The sequence below is a fragment of the Lithobates pipiens genome, unplaced genomic scaffold (assembly GCF_037356315.1).
Source record: "Lithobates pipiens isolate NorthernLeopardFrog02 unplaced genomic scaffold, aLitPip1_a1.2 Scaffold_8, whole genome shotgun sequence".
NCBI classification, from domain to species: domain Eukaryota; kingdom Metazoa; phylum Chordata; class Amphibia; order Anura; family Ranidae; genus Lithobates; species Lithobates pipiens.
The window spans coordinates 390,636,921-390,656,421 of NW_027507903.1; the positions used below are offsets into that span (position 1 = coordinate 390,636,921).

Below are 19,501 nucleotides of genomic sequence, written 5' to 3' on the forward strand. Positions count from 1 at the left end.
TGCATTTAATCAGATGCATCGCTTTTCGGGTCTTCTGACTGCGGCTATCAGAATAGAATAGATGCGGCAGTAGATTCCTCCATCTACACTGTATTGCATGGATGGGAGGCTCTGTAAGATTTTCATTCAGCCCACAGGTTGAACAAAAATTATTTTTGTTTATACCCATGTTAATTCTTCACCAGCATTTAGCTATAACTGTTAACCACTTCCCGCCATATAGCAATACGACGTGCGTAAAATGGTTGTTATCCTGACTGGACGTCAAGCGGGGGCATGCAGCACACCGATCATTGTTGTAGTATGTCTGACACACATCTCCGATCTGGCTAAAGAGCCTCTGACTAAGGCTTTTTACCATGTGATCATGTCCAATCACAGCTGATCACGGTGTAAACAGGAAAAGCTGTGTATCATCTCTCATGGCGTCTGTGCTCATGGGAGATGCGTGTCAGTTTCCCAGGAGTCAGTGGACAGCACTGAAGGACTGTATTGTGTACAGTGCGCAAGTGCAAGATTGGGAGGGGTGCATGCTGGCTACCCTTATCCCAGAAGAGCGTCCTAGTGGGCTTCAAATGTCCATAATCAAGTTGGAAATGCTCAAGAACTGGAAATATGAGGTAATTAAATTACAAACAAAATGTCCTCAGATGGAAGTTTAGACATGCTTTAATGTATAGTATGTAAACGAGCAGAGGGGATGCTAAAACAAATTAATTGTGGGTGCAACTCCGCTTTTAACTTGTTAAACAAATTAGCTTTGGCATTAGAAGTGAATCTGCACCATTAGAAGATTTTATATATATATTAATATAATTTCACGAAAGTGGGTACCCCCTCACATTTTTGTAAATATTTTATTATACCTTTTCATGTGACAACACTGAAGAAATGACACTTGGCTACAATGTAAAGTAGTGAGTGCACAGCTTGTATAACAGTGTATATTTGCTGTCACTTCAAAATAAGTCAACACACAGCCAATAATGTCTAAACTGCTTGCAACAAAAGTGCCTACACAGCTAAGTGAAAATGTCCAAATTGGGCCTAAAGTCACTGTTTGTGTGGCCACCATTATTTTCCAGCACTGCCTTAACCCTCTTGGGCATTAATTCACCAGAGCTTCACGGGTTAACACTGCAATGCTCTTCCATGCCTCCATGATGACATTATGGAGCTAGTGGATGCTGGAGACCTTGTGCTCCACCACCTTCCATTTAAGGATGCCCCACAGATGCTCAGTATGGTTTAGGTCTGGAAACATGCATGGCCAGGCCATCACCTTTTATCCTCAGCTTCTTTAGCAAGGCAGTGGTCGTCTTGGAGGTGTGTTTGGGGTCGTTATGTTCGAATACTGCCCCCTTAAGCGAGGGGATTATGCTCTGCTTCAGTATGTCACAGTACATTTTGGCATGTATAAATAAACTCAATAAACTCTAGCTCCCCAGTGCTGACAGCACTCATGCAGCGCCAGACCATGACACTTCCACCACCATGCTTGACTGTAAGCAAGACGCACTTGTTTTTGTACTCCTCACCTGGTTTCCGCCAAACATGCTTGACACCATCTGAACCAAAAAAGGTTTTCTTGACCACAGGACATGGTTCCAGTAATCCATGTCCTTAGGCTGCTTGTCTTCAGCAAACTGTTTGCAGGCTTTCCTGTGCATCATCTTTAGAAGGGGCTTCCTTCTGGGATGACGGCCATGCAGACCTGTTTTGTTTTTGCACCAAACATCTTTTGGAATCATGGCCAAAAAGTTCAACCTTGGTTTCATCAGACCAGAACACATTTTTCCACATGCTTTTGGGAGACTTCAGATGTCTTTTTGCTAAATTTATTCAGGCTTAGATGTTTTTCTTTGTAAGAAAAGGCTTCCGTCTTGTCACTCTGCCCCATAGCCCAGACATATGAAGAATACTAGACATATAGTTACATAGTTAGTAAGGTTGAATAAAGACACCAGTTCATCCAGTTCAACCTGAGTGAGTGTCTGCAATTGTCACTATCCCAGTACCTTGCACACTCACATCGGTCCCTACCCTCAAGGAGCCCACAATCCAAGGTCCCCATTCATAAACTAGGACCAATTTGGGATAGAAGCCAATTAACCTACCTGCATGTCTTTGGAGTGTGGGGGGAAACCGGAGTACCCAGAGGAAACCCACGCAGGCACAGGGAGAACATGCAAACTCCAGGCAGGTAGTGTCGTGGTTGGGATTCAAACCAGCAACCCATTTTACTGCTAGGTGAGAGTGCTAGCCACTACACCACTGTGCCGCCCGAAGACATTGTTGTCACATGTACCACACAGCCAGTACTTACCAGATATTCCTGCAGCTCCTTTAATGTTGTTGTAGCCCTCTTGGCAGCCTCCCTGACCATTTTTCTTCTCATCTTTTCATTAATTTTGGTGGGACGTCCAGTTTTTGGTAATGTCACTGATGTGCCATATTTTCTCCACTTGATGACTGTCTTCACTGTGTTCCATGGTATATCTAATGCCTTAAATTCTTTTGTACCTTTCTCCTGACTGATACCTTTTAACAATGAGATCCCTCTGATGCTTTGGAAGCTATCCGCGGACCATGGCTTTTGTTGTAGGAATCAAAGAAAATCTCGGGAAAGACCTATTAGGACAGCTAAACCTTTTATTTGGGGTTAATCGGAGGCACTTTAAAGCGGAAGTAAACCCATCCATAAAACCGTTTCATTTCCGGGGCATGCCGAAAATGTAACGCTCCCATTGGTTGTGCTCTCAATCAAACTGTTAAACCATCCAATGGCTGGTGTCATGACTGATCACATGTGCAGCATCATGGTAGTTTTATATTAAACAGAGGCCAAGATGGCAGCTTCCTTGGCTGAAAACGATAGGGGGGTTAACTTACACTTTAAATGATGGCAGGTGTGTACTGACTCCTATTTAATAGTTTAAATGTGATTGCTTAATTCAGAACACAGCTACAGCCCCAGTTATAAGAGGCTGTGCACACTTATGCAACCAGATTATTTTCATTTTTTATTTTTACTTACTCTAAAAGATTTTAGTTTTTCAAGTGAGTTGTACAGTTTATAGGTCACATTAAAGGTGGAAAAGTTCTGAAATGATTTACCTTTTGTCTCATTGTTTTCCATCACAAAAACTTGACATTTTAACAGGGGTGTGTTGATTTTTTATATGTATGATATATATATATATATATATATATATATATATATATATATATATATATATATATATATATATATATATATATATATATATAATTTTATATTGGAATTTAAATTTCTAAAATGTTCTCATAACAGGATATCCACAATTTGACACCGGCTACTGACTTCTACAAAAAGTTGGCCTTAGATTGTTCAGGGCAACAGATAGCTGTGGACCTGTTCCTTCTGAGTGGACGATACGCTGATTTGGCCTCTCTGGGTAGGTCTCAGAGCTTGCTTTCAGACTCCTTGTTAAACAAGTGCTTTGTATCTAGTTTTACGCTGACAGCTTGTATTTCACTGTTTCAGGTTGCATTTCTAGGTATTCAGCTGGTAGCATTTACCATTATCGTTCTTACCATCATCAGCACAATCCTGTGCAAGTTGAAAAGCTACAGAAGGAACTGAAGCGATACCTGACCCGGAAGATTGGTTTTGAGGCGGTCATGAGGATCAGGTGTACAAAAGGTTTGTAAGAAATCACTTTTCTTAATGGTAACAGGATGAAATAAACATATCTTAATGCTTGATACCACTATGTGCAAGTCAGTATAACTTGCTAGGCAATCCACTTCTTGCAGGATTTCCTGATTGCCCCCACACTATGCAAATCTTAATGTCTTAGAGGCCTCACAGATGATACTTCATGGGTTTTACAATTCTTTGCTATCCACTTTTTAAAGCAGGGAATGATATACTGCAGGAAACCCTCGGTTTCCGGAATCCCAGCATTCCCTAGATTTACAGGAAGCTATACTGATTTGCATCTAGTACCCTTTAATTAGGCATGTGTTTATTTAAAACGATCCCATCTAGCAATATTGACTACATTTTATCAGTGACTCCTTATTCCTAATTTTTCACATGTAGTTACAAAGGTTTGTACATTGTATAACAACTTCTTTAGACAAAGTCTGTATTTACAAGCATAATTTTTTTTTTATTATTATTCCAGGCCTCTCCATCCATACTTTCCATGGAAACTTTTTTGTACGTTCTACAGATCTCCTGTCATTACCCAATGTTAATCCTGATGCTGGCTATGCTGTTCAGATGTCTGTGGAGGAGAATTTGACAGATACACCTTTAGTCTCATTTCAGTCTGCTCTTCTGTATACTTCAAGCAAAGGTTTAACTTAATCATCAGTATTATTATCATTGTTAACATATTTACATACACAGTTTAATTAGAAGTCATTTTAACAAACATTCCTGTACGTTTAAATGTTTTTAACTTTGTTGGACAAGAGCTTTTAGGCCCTGTACACATGGGAGTCAGAAGGGGATGGCTAGCACAAATTCCTCAGATAGGCCTTAAAGCGGGGCTCTACCCTAAAGTGGAACTTCCGCTCATCGGAACCCTCCCCCCGGTGTCAGTTTGCACCTTTCAGGGGGGAGGGGGGTGCAGATACCTGTCTAAGACAGGTATTTGCACCCACTTCCGGACATAGACTCCCACGGGAGTCTATGCTTCTTCCTGTCCCGGGCCATTCCTATTGCACTGCGTGGCTCGCGCATGCGCAGTAGGGAATCGGGAAGTGAAGCTGCAATGCTTCACTTCCTGATTCCCTCACCTAGAATGGCGGCGAGAGCCGAGTGATCAATCCTGGGACAGGTGAGTGTCCATTTTATTAAATGTCAGCAGCTGTAGTATTTATAGCTGCTGGCTTATAATAATTTTTTTTCCAGTGAAATCCCTCTTTAAGGGCTGTATTGGGATGAATGACAAAATGCAAACAGGCATTTGGCAAAGTTCTGGCATGGGAAAACCAAAATACAGCTAGTTTTTGTGCTTACAAGTTGTGAAATGTCACATATTAATCAAAAACACACAAGACTTGTAATAATCATAAGCAATGCAAAATTAGAGTATTCTTGGCAGTAGTTGGTACTGTATGTTGAGTTATGCACAAAAGTACACGATTATGGAAACTCATGTCTGCTGCATAGTCAGTATTCAATATAAACATATGGAGAATGCTTCACTCTGACTGTTGGCATTGGTAACCTTGTACCTGTCAGTTTTGTAAATGAAATCTGCTGTATCTTAAGCGAAGATAAAGAAAAACACCAACTTCCAAAAACTTTGGTATACTCTGTAAACCATACATAAAAACAAAATGCTTTGATTTGCATATCTCATAAATCCGTATATCTGTCTATTTAAAATGGTCTGTTGAAAAGTGTAAAATTGTTCTGTGGCCAAAATGTGACATTCTTTTTGGCAACCATGGGCACCACATCCTCTGGACTAAAGCGAAGAGGGACCCTTTGGCTTGTTATCAGTGCTCCGTTTAAAAGCCTGCATCTCTGTTTATGAGGATGACTTGGTGTGTATGAAGTGAGCTTGCCCATCTGGAAAGGCACCATTAATGCCAAAACATGTATATATCCAGGTTGTAGGGCAGCATATGCTCCCATTCAGAAGAGGTAATTTTCAGAGAAGGCCTTGCATATAGTATTTCAGCATGACAATGCTAAACTGCAGACTCTATCTCTGACAAAAGCATGGCTTCGTAGTAGAGTCCAGGTGCTTATCTGGCCTGTCTGCAGTCCAGACTTTTCCGCAAATATTATGCACTTCTTGAAACAAAAAATACAACAAAAAACACCCAGGACTGCTGAGCATGTAGAATCCTGGAAAGAATGGAACAACAATCTCAAAACTCGAGGAGCTGTTCTCTTCAGTTCCTAAACATTTACAGAGTAGTGTTAAGAGGGATGCTATTCCGTGGTAAACATGGCCCTGTCCCAACTATTTTTTTTGTTGCTGCATCAGTTTCAAAATTACCTTTTTTTTTTTTCAAAACATTTTCTTAGTTTAAAATTTTATATTATGCATAAAATAGGAGTCCGAGATTTGAAAACCATTGCATTGTTTTTATGAAGATTTTACCTGCTGTACCAACTTTTTTTTTTGCAATTGTGGGAGCGTATGTGTGTATGAAGGTGTTGGTATATATATCTCTGGAAGAAAAGAAAAATACCTGTCGATCTGGTCATATCTCTTGTGTCCTTGTACCTACATCTCTAACCTGAACAAAATAATCTTATTAGTCTATCTCTTGTAAAGTACACCTATGTAATAAAGAGGGGTAGGTGTTTGTAGTTCAAATCGGGAAAGCAGCCTAGGGTGCCAACGCTCCTCCTCTAGTGATACTGTTTCAGAAAGTGGGAGTTGTCATCCAAGGATATGAAGTGTTACTGGCAGGATCAGCAGATAAAAATAAAGGTTAAAAAAGGCCTAAAATAAGGAAACTTAATGCAGCCACAGAACTGGTAGGCTGCAAGATATACAAATGTTTGCTTTTTGAGTTTGGAAAGAAGCTTTAAATAAAATTGCACTTGACTTGGTCTGGAAGTGCGGGATCTTATATTTTCATTTTTCATATTGGATACTGGAGTATGTATGGATATGTAAATCAGGGGTCCCTTCAAAAGAAGGTGAGACAAAGTCTGTATCGGGCCACTTTCATGCCTACTGACTGATTTGGTCCGCCTGTCAGTTTTTTTTAGGTGGACTCCATCAGATCATCCATGATGGCGCTGCGGATGCCAACGTACATGTCCGCCAGCATTCAATCCGAATCCTATCTGCTAAAAACAGACCCGATAACAGTCGGGTGTAAGCAGTCAGGTGTTAGTTTTCCATCCGACTGCCCATAGGGGAAAGCGGGCTGTGTCAGCTTTGCATGATCCGCAGCCGGAGTCTGCCCATCTGAAAGGGGCCTTAGACTGACACTCAGCACGGTTTCCAAGCAGTTGTATTTTTTGTTTAAAAAAAAAAGACAAGCACCTGTTTGTGGAATCACAAATGAAAATAGCTTCAGTTATATCAAGATAAAAATATGTATCTTCTGTTACGTACTTTGATTATCGTGCAGCCCAGTTGTGACTCCTTTTCGTTTTTCTGACTGGTAATGATTTATGTTTTAGGAGAACGGAGGATCCGCGTGCACACAATGTGCCTTCCTGTTGTTTCAGCACTATCTGATGTCTATGCTGGTGCTGATGTACAGGCTGTGATTGGACTGTTGGCAAATATGGGTAAGTGTGCAATAGCAGATATCCTCTTTAAAATGTTACATCTTGTCCATTGAGGCAATCAGGAATTTGGATACGTTCAGATTATACTGCCAACTACAGGAGGTTTGGACAATGATGGAAAAATGTGAGCCAACTCCAGTATAATTTCTCCTCTTTTTCAGTGTCCAAGGAGGATGGATGTCCTTTTTGGCTCTGTACAAAAATGTCTAACCGTGTTTTGCTAGACTTTTATTTTTATATTTTTCTTCAGTTTTATTTCCTTAAAGTTTTATTTCATCAACTTCAATCAAGATTCCTCACTACACTGCTGCTTGAGCTGGTCTCTACATAGTAGCTGACTTGTTTGGCTTTTCCTAAGCCTGACTTTGAAGTTATGTACCTGGACTAGCGGGGCTGGACATGTGGGGCTGGCTTTGACTGACCTTTTGGCACATTGGGCTGCATTCAGGCACTTTCCAGACCTTCATGTGCTGGCAATAGTTAGCCACAGAGTGCTTTTGAGGTCCAGAGCTGTGGCATTGCCTCAGTGCTTGACACTCTGTCTTTGAAGACTCTTTGTAAGGCCACTTGGGTTGAAGCTTTGGGAGCTACCTCACTATTGCACCACTGGGTGACTTTTACATTTCCTGCTACCACTAATTGTCACTGGAAAAGATTTAATGCTGAGGGTCGGAGTGCTGAAATCATTCCCTGGGTGGACGGTCATCCTACTCTCCCTCCTTTCCCACCATTCGAAGTGGAGGCAGCACAATCCTGCTGCTCTTGCTTTATAAAGCAACACAAAACCTTAGATTCTTTTCCATTCCCACTTCCCGACTACGTGATCTAGCCACCTCTAGCCCCATAATCCTTCACTCATTGGAGAACCTCCATTCCCAAGGCTATGAGGTTCCATAGAGCAGACCGTTCCCTCCACATCAAGGTATCCTGCTTTGGACAAGTTTCCTGGTTCAGACAGCGTGGGACACCATTTGGTTTCTGCCAACCTTTGCATCTGCAATGGAATAGGAGTCCTTCCAGCGACAGCGAGGTAGCCTATACGGTATGTAGATATTTGCCAGCACAGCAAGGATCATAAATTTCGTCCAAATGGTTTTTAATTAAAGAGAGATCAAATCACAAAATGATGTAGTGCAATGTTTCAGAGCCATGCAGGACCCCTTTATTAGGCATGTGAGGGGTTCTGTGTGTCTCCGAAAACATTGCACTACATCATTTTGTGACGTGATCTTTAATGAAAAAGTTTGGACGAAATTGAGGATCCTTGGTGTGCTGGCGAATATCTACATATCGTACAGGTTCCAGTATCCAGCTGGCAGTCGCTACAGCACCCCAGTACCTTTAAGAGCTCATTCCAGAAACGTGTGCAATGGTAATATGAACTGTAAGGAGGTAGCCTGGTCCCTATGCTAGATGTTGAGTGTATCAGCCTTGTACTGTATCCCTCATGGATATTGCCTTGGGAACGAAGATCTTGTTATCCGGTAGCCTGAGAGGAGAGTTTTGTGCACCTAGGTGCATGTCCGATCCTTTGAGGCAGGCAAAGATCATTACTGGAGCGCTTGAGTCTCTTTGAGAACAGGTAGAACACCCTAGTTTACTGCTGCTGGTACCCTCTGTCAGGGATAGAGTATGTCCAGAAGACTTTGTGGGACCTGTCCACCTGGGGATCGGTCATCCTCCTTTGGCTAATCTGCAGTCTTTTGGGGAAGGTCCTCCAGATGCTGTCCCTTGCTCTACCCTTAAATAGATCAGTGATATAAGTGTTTCTAAGTTTCCTGTCCCTTGCTTTACAGTTGATACCTCACTGGATCTGGAGGGGCTAGGAGATTATTGGACCCATGGTTTGTGGTCTAGGTTACCAGGCACAACAGGATCTTTCTGCAGGGTCCCAGCAATACCCCAGGGTGTCAGAGAAGATGTTTTGGCTTCAGCCATTTCTGATTGTCCCTTGCTCAGCAGTTTTGAACTAAGGTCTAAAACCCTGCCTACCCTTTTTGCGGTTCCTCCCATGCACCCTACTCTGTCATGGTGACTTTGGAAAATTGAACCATTCGGTTCTCTAGCGGTCTGTCTAAGGAGTTGCCTTACTCCCCTGATGGGTTTGTGTTGTACTGGTGCTAAGAATTCTCTTGCATAGTAGGATTGGCTGTCTAACCTTTTAGTTATCAAGTTTCCACCTTCTTTAAGCTAAGGGCTATTATGTAGGGCCTTGGGTGATCCTATATAGACCAACTGATCTCTTTTACCTGGGTCTCTTTTTTTTTTTTTTGTTCCAAGTTTCATCTCTGGACCTTTCTTTTACGGGTGTCCCTAGTTTTCTGTTGACCATGTCGGACTGTGTGGGTCTTCACTGCCTGGGAATTAACTGTGGTGTTCCAGTTTTGGTGGGTTCTGGTTCAGGTTTGGTTTCCTCCTTCATGTGAAGTTGCCAGTGACCATTTCTTTCTGATCTTACCCAACATTAGGCTGATTCTCCATTTCATTTGCTTGTTCTTCTTGTTTTATTGTATGTATAATATACCACCTTTTGACATAATAAGCAGATTATAACCATAATTGCCAGTCTAAACTGAAAAAAACAATTAAATTTTGTATTTTTAGCATGCATGTTTAGGATAAAATAGTTTTATTAATGCATAATGTATTTCATTTTCTAGCTGTAGACCGGTCTGTGGCTTCAAGTTTGAGTGATGCACGAGATGCTTTAGTTAATGCAGCAATTGACTCTCTTGCTGCATATCGCAATTCAGTACTTACTGTACAGCAGCCTGGCCTCTTGGCACCACACTCATTGCGTCTTTTTCCTATGTTTGTCCTGGCTCTCTTAAAGCAGGTTAGTACATTTAATATCCCAAATGTAACTTTTTAATAAAATATTAAAAATGGTGTTTATACTGTTTGTGCATAGACTATACTGGAATATGAAGCATATGCACATAACCAGGGTTTAGGGTAAATCCACGCACAGAAAGGAAGTACAGATAGGCTTGAACGTGAACTTCTGCCCCTACAAATACACTTTCACCTGAGTGAAGTATACTTGAATGAATTGAGAGAGAATGTAGGTGTGGCGCTGTTCTGGTTGAAAGGTAAGTTTAGGCCTGTTATAGTGATGCTTCTGTGTTGCACCCTCTGCAGGGTGTAAAAGATAGTAAAATAGAAGAAAAGTTGACTAAAATTGAATATATATGCTGGCTAAATGTGCCGATAATCAGTATATACACCCCCCACAAGGTGTAATACCTTATAATTTTATGCTGGTATTCAAATGTGTTATACCCTCGGCTGAATGCAACAAATCAGGGCAGAAGTATTTGGAAGGGTGATTGATTTCACTTGATGGAGTAAGTTAAGGTGAAGAGAATGCAGCACCTATGATATACGAATTGTGCTATACCCTCTGCACAAAAGCGGTGCCCCAATGTTAAAACCCCACGGTTTGGTGGGGAAGATATCAAAAATGGAAGTGTAAACCAACCTTAATATCAACTAGTGTTAATGTTGTACCCTCAGCCAATCTGGGGTACACTGTGAAAATGTAAATATCTCGATAGTGCTATGAACAATAACCACTCTGTAAATATGTGGCTCTTTCAAAATTAAAAACAAAATATAGGTAAAGTGAACTGAATATGTGCTGGTTCAAAAAATAGGTGCTTTCACATTGAGGTTTGCGGCTGATCACTTGTGATGTAGTGATTAGCATAAATAACAAATTCCGTGTGGCAATTCCGTGTGGCACTAACCCAATATAAAACAAAGTAAAATCTAAAAACAAAGTGACTTGTGCTCAAAAAGTGTCCAGTGCTTGCTGAAAGATATCTCAAGAAGCTCCTTATTTGGGTGACAGCTGGTGTTGGTGATCCTTATCCGTGCTCCTATTATGAATGCACTCACCAAATTAGGGCTGCAACTAACGATTATTTTCATAATCTATTAATCGGCCGATTATTTTTTCGATTAATCGGATAAAAAAAGGGGGGGGGGAGAGAAATATATATATATATATATATATATATATATATATATATATATATATATATATATATATATATATATATATATATATATATATATATATATATATATACACACACATACACACATACACACACACACACACACGTCCGTCCCCCCCAGTATAGGTGACACATTCCTCCCCTCTCACATGGTGTCACTGCCCCACCTCCTCTCAGTGCTCCCCTCCCCCCCTCCGGTGTGTCGGGTTTTCTCACCCCTTCATGGTGACAGCGGCTCCTCCTCGGTGTGCTGGAGTGGTGTGGGGCGGAGTCTCAGTCCGGACCCGCCACACGTGACTCGGTCGACTCCTCCAAAGGGAGCGAAGGGCACCCCGAAGCCGGGAGATGGATGCACGCATGTGCAGAGCCCAACCTCCAATCACAGCAGCGCTGGAAAGCGGGGATGTGCGAGGACAGGGGATGTGCGGGGACAGAGGAAGAGGATGGGGGATGTGCGGGGACAGAAGAAGAAGAGGACGGGGATGTGCGGGGACAGAAGAAGAAGAGGACGGGGGATGTGCGGGGACAGAAGAAGAAGAGGACGGGGGATGTGCGGGGACAGAAGAAGAAGAGGACGGGGGATGTGCGGGGACAGAAGAAGAAGAGGACGGGGGATGTGCGGGGACAGAAGAAGAAGAGGACGGGGGATGTGCGGGGACAGAAGAAGAAGAGGACGGGGGCTGTGCGGGGACAGAAGAAGAAGAGGACGGGGGATGTGCGGGGACAGAAGAAGTCAGGACTTTTTAGGAAAGTTGGAGGGAAGATGTAAAGTCTCTGAGGGCTGAACTTTATTCAATCTGCTACTTGACAAGGCAGGCTGTATGGAAAGGGTTAATGTTAGAGTAATCCCCCTCCCCCCCATACACAGACCCCAGCAATGTGAGGAACTCATGTACCATAACACTGACAGACAGCAGGGAGAACCCACTTAAACTGTAAGCTTCTGTTGCCAAGCGCAAGACTATTTGCTTTTCTATCAGTAAGCCTAATCTGCAGATCCATCTGCCAATATTGTTGTTATTCAGACCCCAAGTAATGGAATGGAATTGGCTGCTAGGCCTTAGTTTCATTCACATTTCCATGAACAAGTCTCTATTAGATTAGTTACCAGCAGTTAATCTGATATTAAAGGGACCTTTTGCAGCTGTTTCTCTTTCATTTTCCTTTACTTACTGTACAGCTGCAGGAAGGCTTTTTTCCAGCTGGGAGACATTTCAAGTCTAAACCACTTCCCTCAGGTTTAGCCTATTGAAAATATTCTCTTAACGGTGTACCCTTAAGAAGAGGATGCAAATTAAAATGTAATTGTGTGGAGGGCATACTGCCATACGCCGCGCTGGGGGTGACGTCAGCGCGCAGCTCGCCGCCGCCGGGTGTACCAAGATGGCCGCCAGCTCCGAAGCTAGGCCGAAGCCGCGGTCTTTCCTAAGGCCGCGGCCCGCTCGGCGGATCACATGGTGCAGACCAACTAATCGATAATGAAAATCGTTGACAACGATTTTCATTATCGATTATTATCGATAATATCGATTAATCGTTTCAGCCCTACACCAAATAGCCTCACTCCCCCCCCCCCCCCCCCCCCCCCTGGTTCTGATCCGTGTCACCACGGTGTATTCAGATTGGGGTTACCGCATACTACCATTCAAAGCACATTATTCTGCTGGCATTCCTGCAAAGCTAACCATAAAGTAACATAATTGCTGTTCACTTTCAGTTAGTAGACACACTCTTATATTCTACAAAAAAAATTTTTTTTAATGAATTAAAAATTAAACATAATAGTAATGGTGACAATACTGGGATATCTAAATCCACTCCGGAGAAGAGGGAAGTGGGTAAAAATTAGACATAATGATAAAACGATCCGGGATGAGGGGATGGCCGTTGGTTTCTGGCCATCCCCTCTCGATTGCTCCTGGCGAATGAGAAGCTTCCCCCGCCTGTGTAGTGTAAACACAGGCAGGGAGGAAGTGATGTCACTCTCCTTGAGTGGTCTTTTTGACCGGACTGCGAGGAGAGCAGAGATGGTAAGTGCACCAACACTACACTGACACGTAGGTACACATAGGCACATAAATCACCCCCCCCCCCCCCCCAGTCAGTGTGATTGCAATGATTAGTGTTCGTTCCAGGGTAGCCCCCTACCCCCCCTAATAAAGGTTTAACCCCCTGATTGCCCCTAGAGTTAATCCTTTCACCCCCTTTTGCCAGTGTCACTAAACAATCGTTTTTCTGATCGCTGCATTAGTGTCACTGGTGCCGCTAGGTAGCTAGTTAGTTTTTATGTTCACCGCCAGGTTTTTATAGCGTTAGGTACCCCCATATACTACCTAATAAAGATTTTAACCCCCTGATTGCCCCTAGAGTTAACCCTTTCACCAGCGATCACCGTATAAGTGTCACTGGTGACGCTGGTTAGCCAGTTAGTTATTTAGGTTCCCCGTCAGGTTTTTATATAGCGTCAGGAACCCCCATATACTATTAATATTTTTCAGGATCTTGTTCAAAAATCCCAGCAACTCTGCACCTGTAAAAGTGCACCACCACCAGAAGTGAGGATTGGCTCCTTACCAGATGCTCTTAGGTTGTGTGCTCTAAAGGTCAAACCAGGCCGTATACACTCATCAAGCGTCCATAGGCTCCACCCATAGGTTAGATCGTTTAAGCAGTCAGGTTCCAATATTTGGCAATAACCGGTCAACCATAGAGAGGAGGAAAAAACGCTCCAAATAGTGTAAAAACTTTTTATTAAAAGTAGTAAAAAACAGAAAATGCACTTACAAAAGTCAAGCACAATAGGGCATGTCACAGTAGGTAGCGCCGGCCGAACGCAAATCTACTTCAGTACCCTTTCGCCAGCTGGTTCGTTCGGAGGCAATAGACAGCGTGTCACATCGCCCGACGCGTTTCGTGAAATGTCACGTCTTCTCGGGGCTCGGGTGACACGCCATGTTGCCCCCTTTTTATATGATGTCCTATGATCCAAGCCTCCTCCACCCATGGGCAGCTCGAACAGCGCGGGCGATTCAAAGGCGGAAGTGGCGCAAAAAACGTCACAGCACATCAGCCAATCATTATCCCACCAGAGAACTCGCTTAGCCTATCGCCATTGGTTCCCCGCTGGACACCAGCGGGAACCAAGCCTCAGTATCAGTACTACATCGGAGATCCCATCTCCGCACGAATCCGGAAATGACGCCCCAAACGACGTCACGAATGTTTGGCCTCTCACTATTGGTTCCCCGCTAGACACCTGCAGGGACCAAGCCTCGATGTCAATGTCGCATCAGGACTCCTATCTCCGCATAGATGCGGAAATGATGTCCCGAGCGGCATATCCGCCCTTACTAACAACGTGGTCACGTCAGACCAACGCACCAATCCCTGCTGGTCTTCCGACGTGAACACGTACCCGGAAGTAAATACAGGCAAGGCGAGGGCCAAGCCTCACTTTCGATCCTCCCTCCGCACTGAAAGTGCATAAGAGGGAAACGGAGCGAAGAAGAAGAGAGTTCACTCTTCATACTTAAAGCGGACAATTAACCGCCACCATATCGCTGCCATTGTTCTAATCAAAAAAAAGGGAAAGGAAAAATGATATTCAATCGCCGCAAAGGGGGAATAGAAAAAAACTGCATATATTACCACTAAGGGGGAGGCTTGCACCCAAGGACCACCATATTATTCAAAACAAGCATAAACAGAATAATAAAAAACAATTATACATTGAATGTGTCGCATTAGACATCTAGACATCTACCTAGTATAGTTTTGTGAAGATAATTACATGGAAAACCATCAATTACATGGAAAGCCAACAACAATCACATTGCTATAGATATTTTTTCTTTACAGTGACATCATTCACATGTATATAAGAGAATGTAATATAAAATAATACAAATTGTCCCCCAACAAAATTAAAATTTGAAAAACATGAAAATAAAAAATAAAAATATAAAAATAAAAATAAAAAACAACATCCAGTAAGATCATACACTGAAGCACTAATTGTCCACAAATGTTATGTGGAAAAAACATATAATACTCTAGATGGCACATAACAGAGAAAAAATCCCACCAGGTCCTACGAGGGAGAATGTAGACCAAAAGACCCCCTCTTACATTAAGCGTTATTTATAAACGCATTTACATCAATATCGACATTCATCCCAAAAGGGGCATATGTTTTTAATCTATGAATCCATGACATCTCTAGACGGGAGATATCCCTTACTAATGACCCTCCCCTCCAATGGGGTCTATGCTTATCTATTCCCATGTAAAGGGTGTTGGAGGGATTTCTATCGTGTACCTCATCATAATGTCTGGAAACAGGGTGCTTGTCGAAGCCCCGTTTAATATTGCCGATGTGTTCGTTTAGCCTAACTTTTAGGGCCCTCTTGGTCCTCCCCACGTATTAGAGTCCGCACGGGCACTGGATGAGATATACAACCGCAGTTATAAAGGGCTCCACCGTATATGATTTGAGTGTGCTCGTGGAAGAGAATTCACAGATTTTGGAATTTCTGTTCGCATTTAGTGTACATACCTGACAGTTTTTACATCTGTAAAACCCTGTTAAGTTTTGAAAAAAACACCTATTTATTTTTGGGGGGCTTTGTACACTAGGGGCAACCTTGCTACCCAGTGTTGGTACCCCCCTGAAAATAACTCTAGGGTTTTCGGGTAAAATCTGACCCAAAACCTGATCGTTGGTCAAAATATGCCAGTGTTTGTGAATTAATTGCTTAATTTGCCGATGTTGCGTCGAATATGTAGTCACAAAAGGTAGTAACGCCTGGTTCTTATCTTTCTCAACAGTTCCTTCTGCCAGTAGTGATAACCTATCTCTGTTGCGTACTGTATTCAAGGCCTCAGTCAGAGCCTCTGTCGCATACCCTTTCTCCCTAAATCTTTGGGATAATATCTCAGCTTGTTCGTCAAATGTGGTAACATCAGTACAATTCCTCCTAAGGCGCATATACTGTCCTAGAGGGACCGATTTTAGCCATGAAGCATGATGACAGCTTCCCATAGGGATATAAGAGTTTCTATCCGTTGGTTTAAAATGCGTTGATGTGACAAACATGTCACCCGCCACTCTGACATTTAAATCCAAAAAGTTAACCTCTTCTCTACTGGATTCATAGTTCAGTCTGATGCCTCTGTTATTCTGGTTCAACAATTCCATGTAATTACGTAGATCCAGCTCCTCCCCATCCCATAGGAGGAGGACGTCGTCGATATAGCGTACCCACAACGCAACCTCAGGGCGTCTTGGAGTATCGACCACGTCCTCCTCCCATTTGGCCATGAACAGGTTGGCCAAACTGGGGGCATATTTCGCCCCCATGGCCACACCCTTATCCTGGCGGAAGAACTGGTTATCGAACCAGAAGTAATTGTGCCCTGCGGCAAATTCTAACCATTCCAAAATAAAATCTATTTGGGTCTGAACTAGACCTGATCCTCGTTCTAAAAATAATCTAACCGCCTCAAACCCCAGTTCATGGGGGATGATGGTGTACAGCGACATGACATCAGCGGTCACGAGCCAAAGACCTTCTCTCGGTTTGATCTTACTCAGCATATTAATAATCTGCTTAGTGTCTTTTACATAAGAAGGGATTTTCTGCACCAATGGTTGCAGAAAAAAATCGATGTATTTGCCCACCCGGGACGTCACCGAGTCAATCCCACTGACTATCGGGCGTCCCGGGGGGGCAAACAGCATTTTTGTGTATCTTTGGGAGATAATAAATGACCGGTGTGCGCGGGGCAACCGGTACTAAAAATAACCTCTCTCTGTCGCTGAGGATTCCCTTCCGAAATCCCCTGTCAACAATCTTCTCCAACTCCTTCTTATATTTTATGACAGGGTCTCTGTTGATCACTGTATAAGTCTCACCATCATCCACAATCCTGTGCATTTCTTTTAGATAGTCGCATTTATCCAAAACCACGATTCCTCCTCCCTTATCTGCTGGCCTAATCACAAGAGATTTATTACTGCACAAGGTATCCAAACCTTTCTGCAAATCTCCGTGCATCCTCACTTTTTTTAAATCAATTCTCTCTAAATCGCGTAATACCACGTCCCTAAACACTTTAATGTTAGGGGCTAGAGGTCCTGGGGGATTGAAAAGTGACGCATTAGCAAGACCAGAATATTTAAATTCTGATCTAATTTCCTGATTGTCTATAATGGGATTTCCCAACAAGTATCTCTTAATACTCAGTCTCCGCACGTACTTGTGGACGTCCATATAGGTCCCAAACTTGCTCAGGCCCTTAGGCGGAGCAAATTTGAGTCCCTTGTCCAAAATTCGTTGTTCCGAATCGGTAAGTACTTGTTTGCTGAGATTGAAAATCCCTTTACCTAGGGTCTTTTTCGTTTTTGCTGACTGTAGTCGCCTCCCCCCTCGGACCCCTCTCTTTGTTCTACGGGCCTTTTCAGGCCTCTGTTGTCTATCGGAAAATCCCATCCTGGTTAGCCCTATTATTGTAGTTATATTGTGAAAAACCCTGTCCGGGACCATATCCTATCTGGTACTGTCCATTCGGGTTGTATTCTTGTTGGTAATTGTTACCATTATGTCTCCATCCATTCGATGCCGCAGAATCAGATAGAGGGAGAAAACGACTTTGAGTTGGTATATCATAGGCCTGAGATACCTTGTCTCTGCTATGATATATAGATCTCTCCTGGTCGAAGCCTTGAATAGAACCCCATGGTCCATGCTCCCCTGATCTCTGATCGTATGGCACTCTCTGGTTGTTGTTACGAGGGAAATCCTTCTTATTGTTCTTGGGGCCTTTCCTAGGTCCCTTCATCGGGGTTCCCCTTAATGGCCATTGCGGAAAACGACCAGGGTTGCCCTGATTATAACTTCCCCTTGTTTGGGTCTGTCCCTCTCCTACAGGATAATGCACAATGTGGTTTCCTGATATAGTCCCTGGGGGGTTTCCCATAGTTCCACTAGAGCTATTATGAGGGAACGTATCCATACGTTCACCTTCCCTCTCAGAGGCTAGCTTTTTCTGCCAAAGGAAAACCAGGCCTGACTGATAATCCTCTCTATCTCTTACGTAGAAGAGAAGACGTGACATTTCACGAAACGCGTTGGGCGATGTGACACGCTGTCTATTGCCTCCGAACGAACCAGCTGGCGAAAGGGTACTGAAGTAGATGATTTGCGTCCGGCCGGCGCTACCTACTGTGACATGCCCTATTGTGCTTGACTTTTGTAAGTGCATTTTCTGTTTTTTACTACTTTTAATAAAACGTTTTTACACTATTTGGAGCGTTTTTTCCTCCTCTCTATGGTTGACCGGTTATTGCCAAATATTGGAACCTGACTGCTTAAACGATCTAACCTATGGGTGGAGCCTATGGACGCTTGATGAGTGTATACGGCCTGGTTTGACCTTTAGAGCACACAACCTAAGAGCATCTGGTAAGGAGCCAATCCTCACTTCTGGTGGTGGTGCACTTTTACAGGTGCAGAGTTGCTGGGATTTTTGAACAAGATCCTGAAAAATATTAATATCATATCTGACACGTGGTGCTTCTATTATCTTTATGGACTGATTTTAAATGATTGGACACTTTCATTCAATTTTTTTCATTTTTATGTGATTATATTGTTTTTTTCCTTTGCAAGTTTGAATATAGTAATATATCATGCGTTTTATTCACTTGAGTTAAGACTCTGTTTAGTATCGTCTGTGTAGCTAAGTTTATATGGCATATATCTGTACCTATTGAATTGTGGCTACAGACGTTAAAATATATATATATATATATATATATATATATATATATATATATATATATATATATATATATATATATATATATATATATATATATATATATATATATATATATATATATATAAATTTTTTTTTTTTTTTTTTCTGGCTATAGGTGTCTGTCTTCACTTTTTCTTAGTAGTATTCACTGATATACTTTTTCTCATAATTTGTGATATCGTAACAATATTTTGCAATTTGATTTCACTATTGGGGAAACACACGACCGAAGTTCACACTTAGGACAGCGCGGTTCTTTTTGGGTTATTTGTGTGAGCATATATATTTTTTGGGTATATAGCAGAACTGCAGCAGTATTTGATGTGTGCACAAAGAAACGTTTTTTTCGTTTTCTCTTTTAAATTGTAGGTGGTAGCGCGATTTTTTCCTTGTT

At 42.4% G+C, this 19,501-nt stretch overlaps 1 protein-coding gene across 2 annotated transcripts in view; it reads left to right on the plus strand.

The window, feature by feature from the left end:
• Positions 1-19,501, plus strand: part of SEC24A (SEC24 homolog A, COPII component) — a 209,413-nt gene that overhangs the window by 147,123 nt on the left and 42,789 nt on the right. For both annotated transcript variants that reach the window (XM_077473942.1, XM_077473943.1), the window contains 5 exons: positions 3,314-3,437; positions 3,527-3,685; positions 4,173-4,346; positions 7,154-7,264; positions 9,925-10,100. In XM_077473942.1, coding sequence (XP_077330068.1) covers positions 3,314-3,437; positions 3,527-3,685; positions 4,173-4,346; positions 7,154-7,264; positions 9,925-10,100 — 744 coding nt within the window. The remainder of the gene's footprint in view (positions 1-3,313; positions 3,438-3,526; positions 3,686-4,172; positions 4,347-7,153; positions 7,265-9,924; positions 10,101-19,501) is intronic.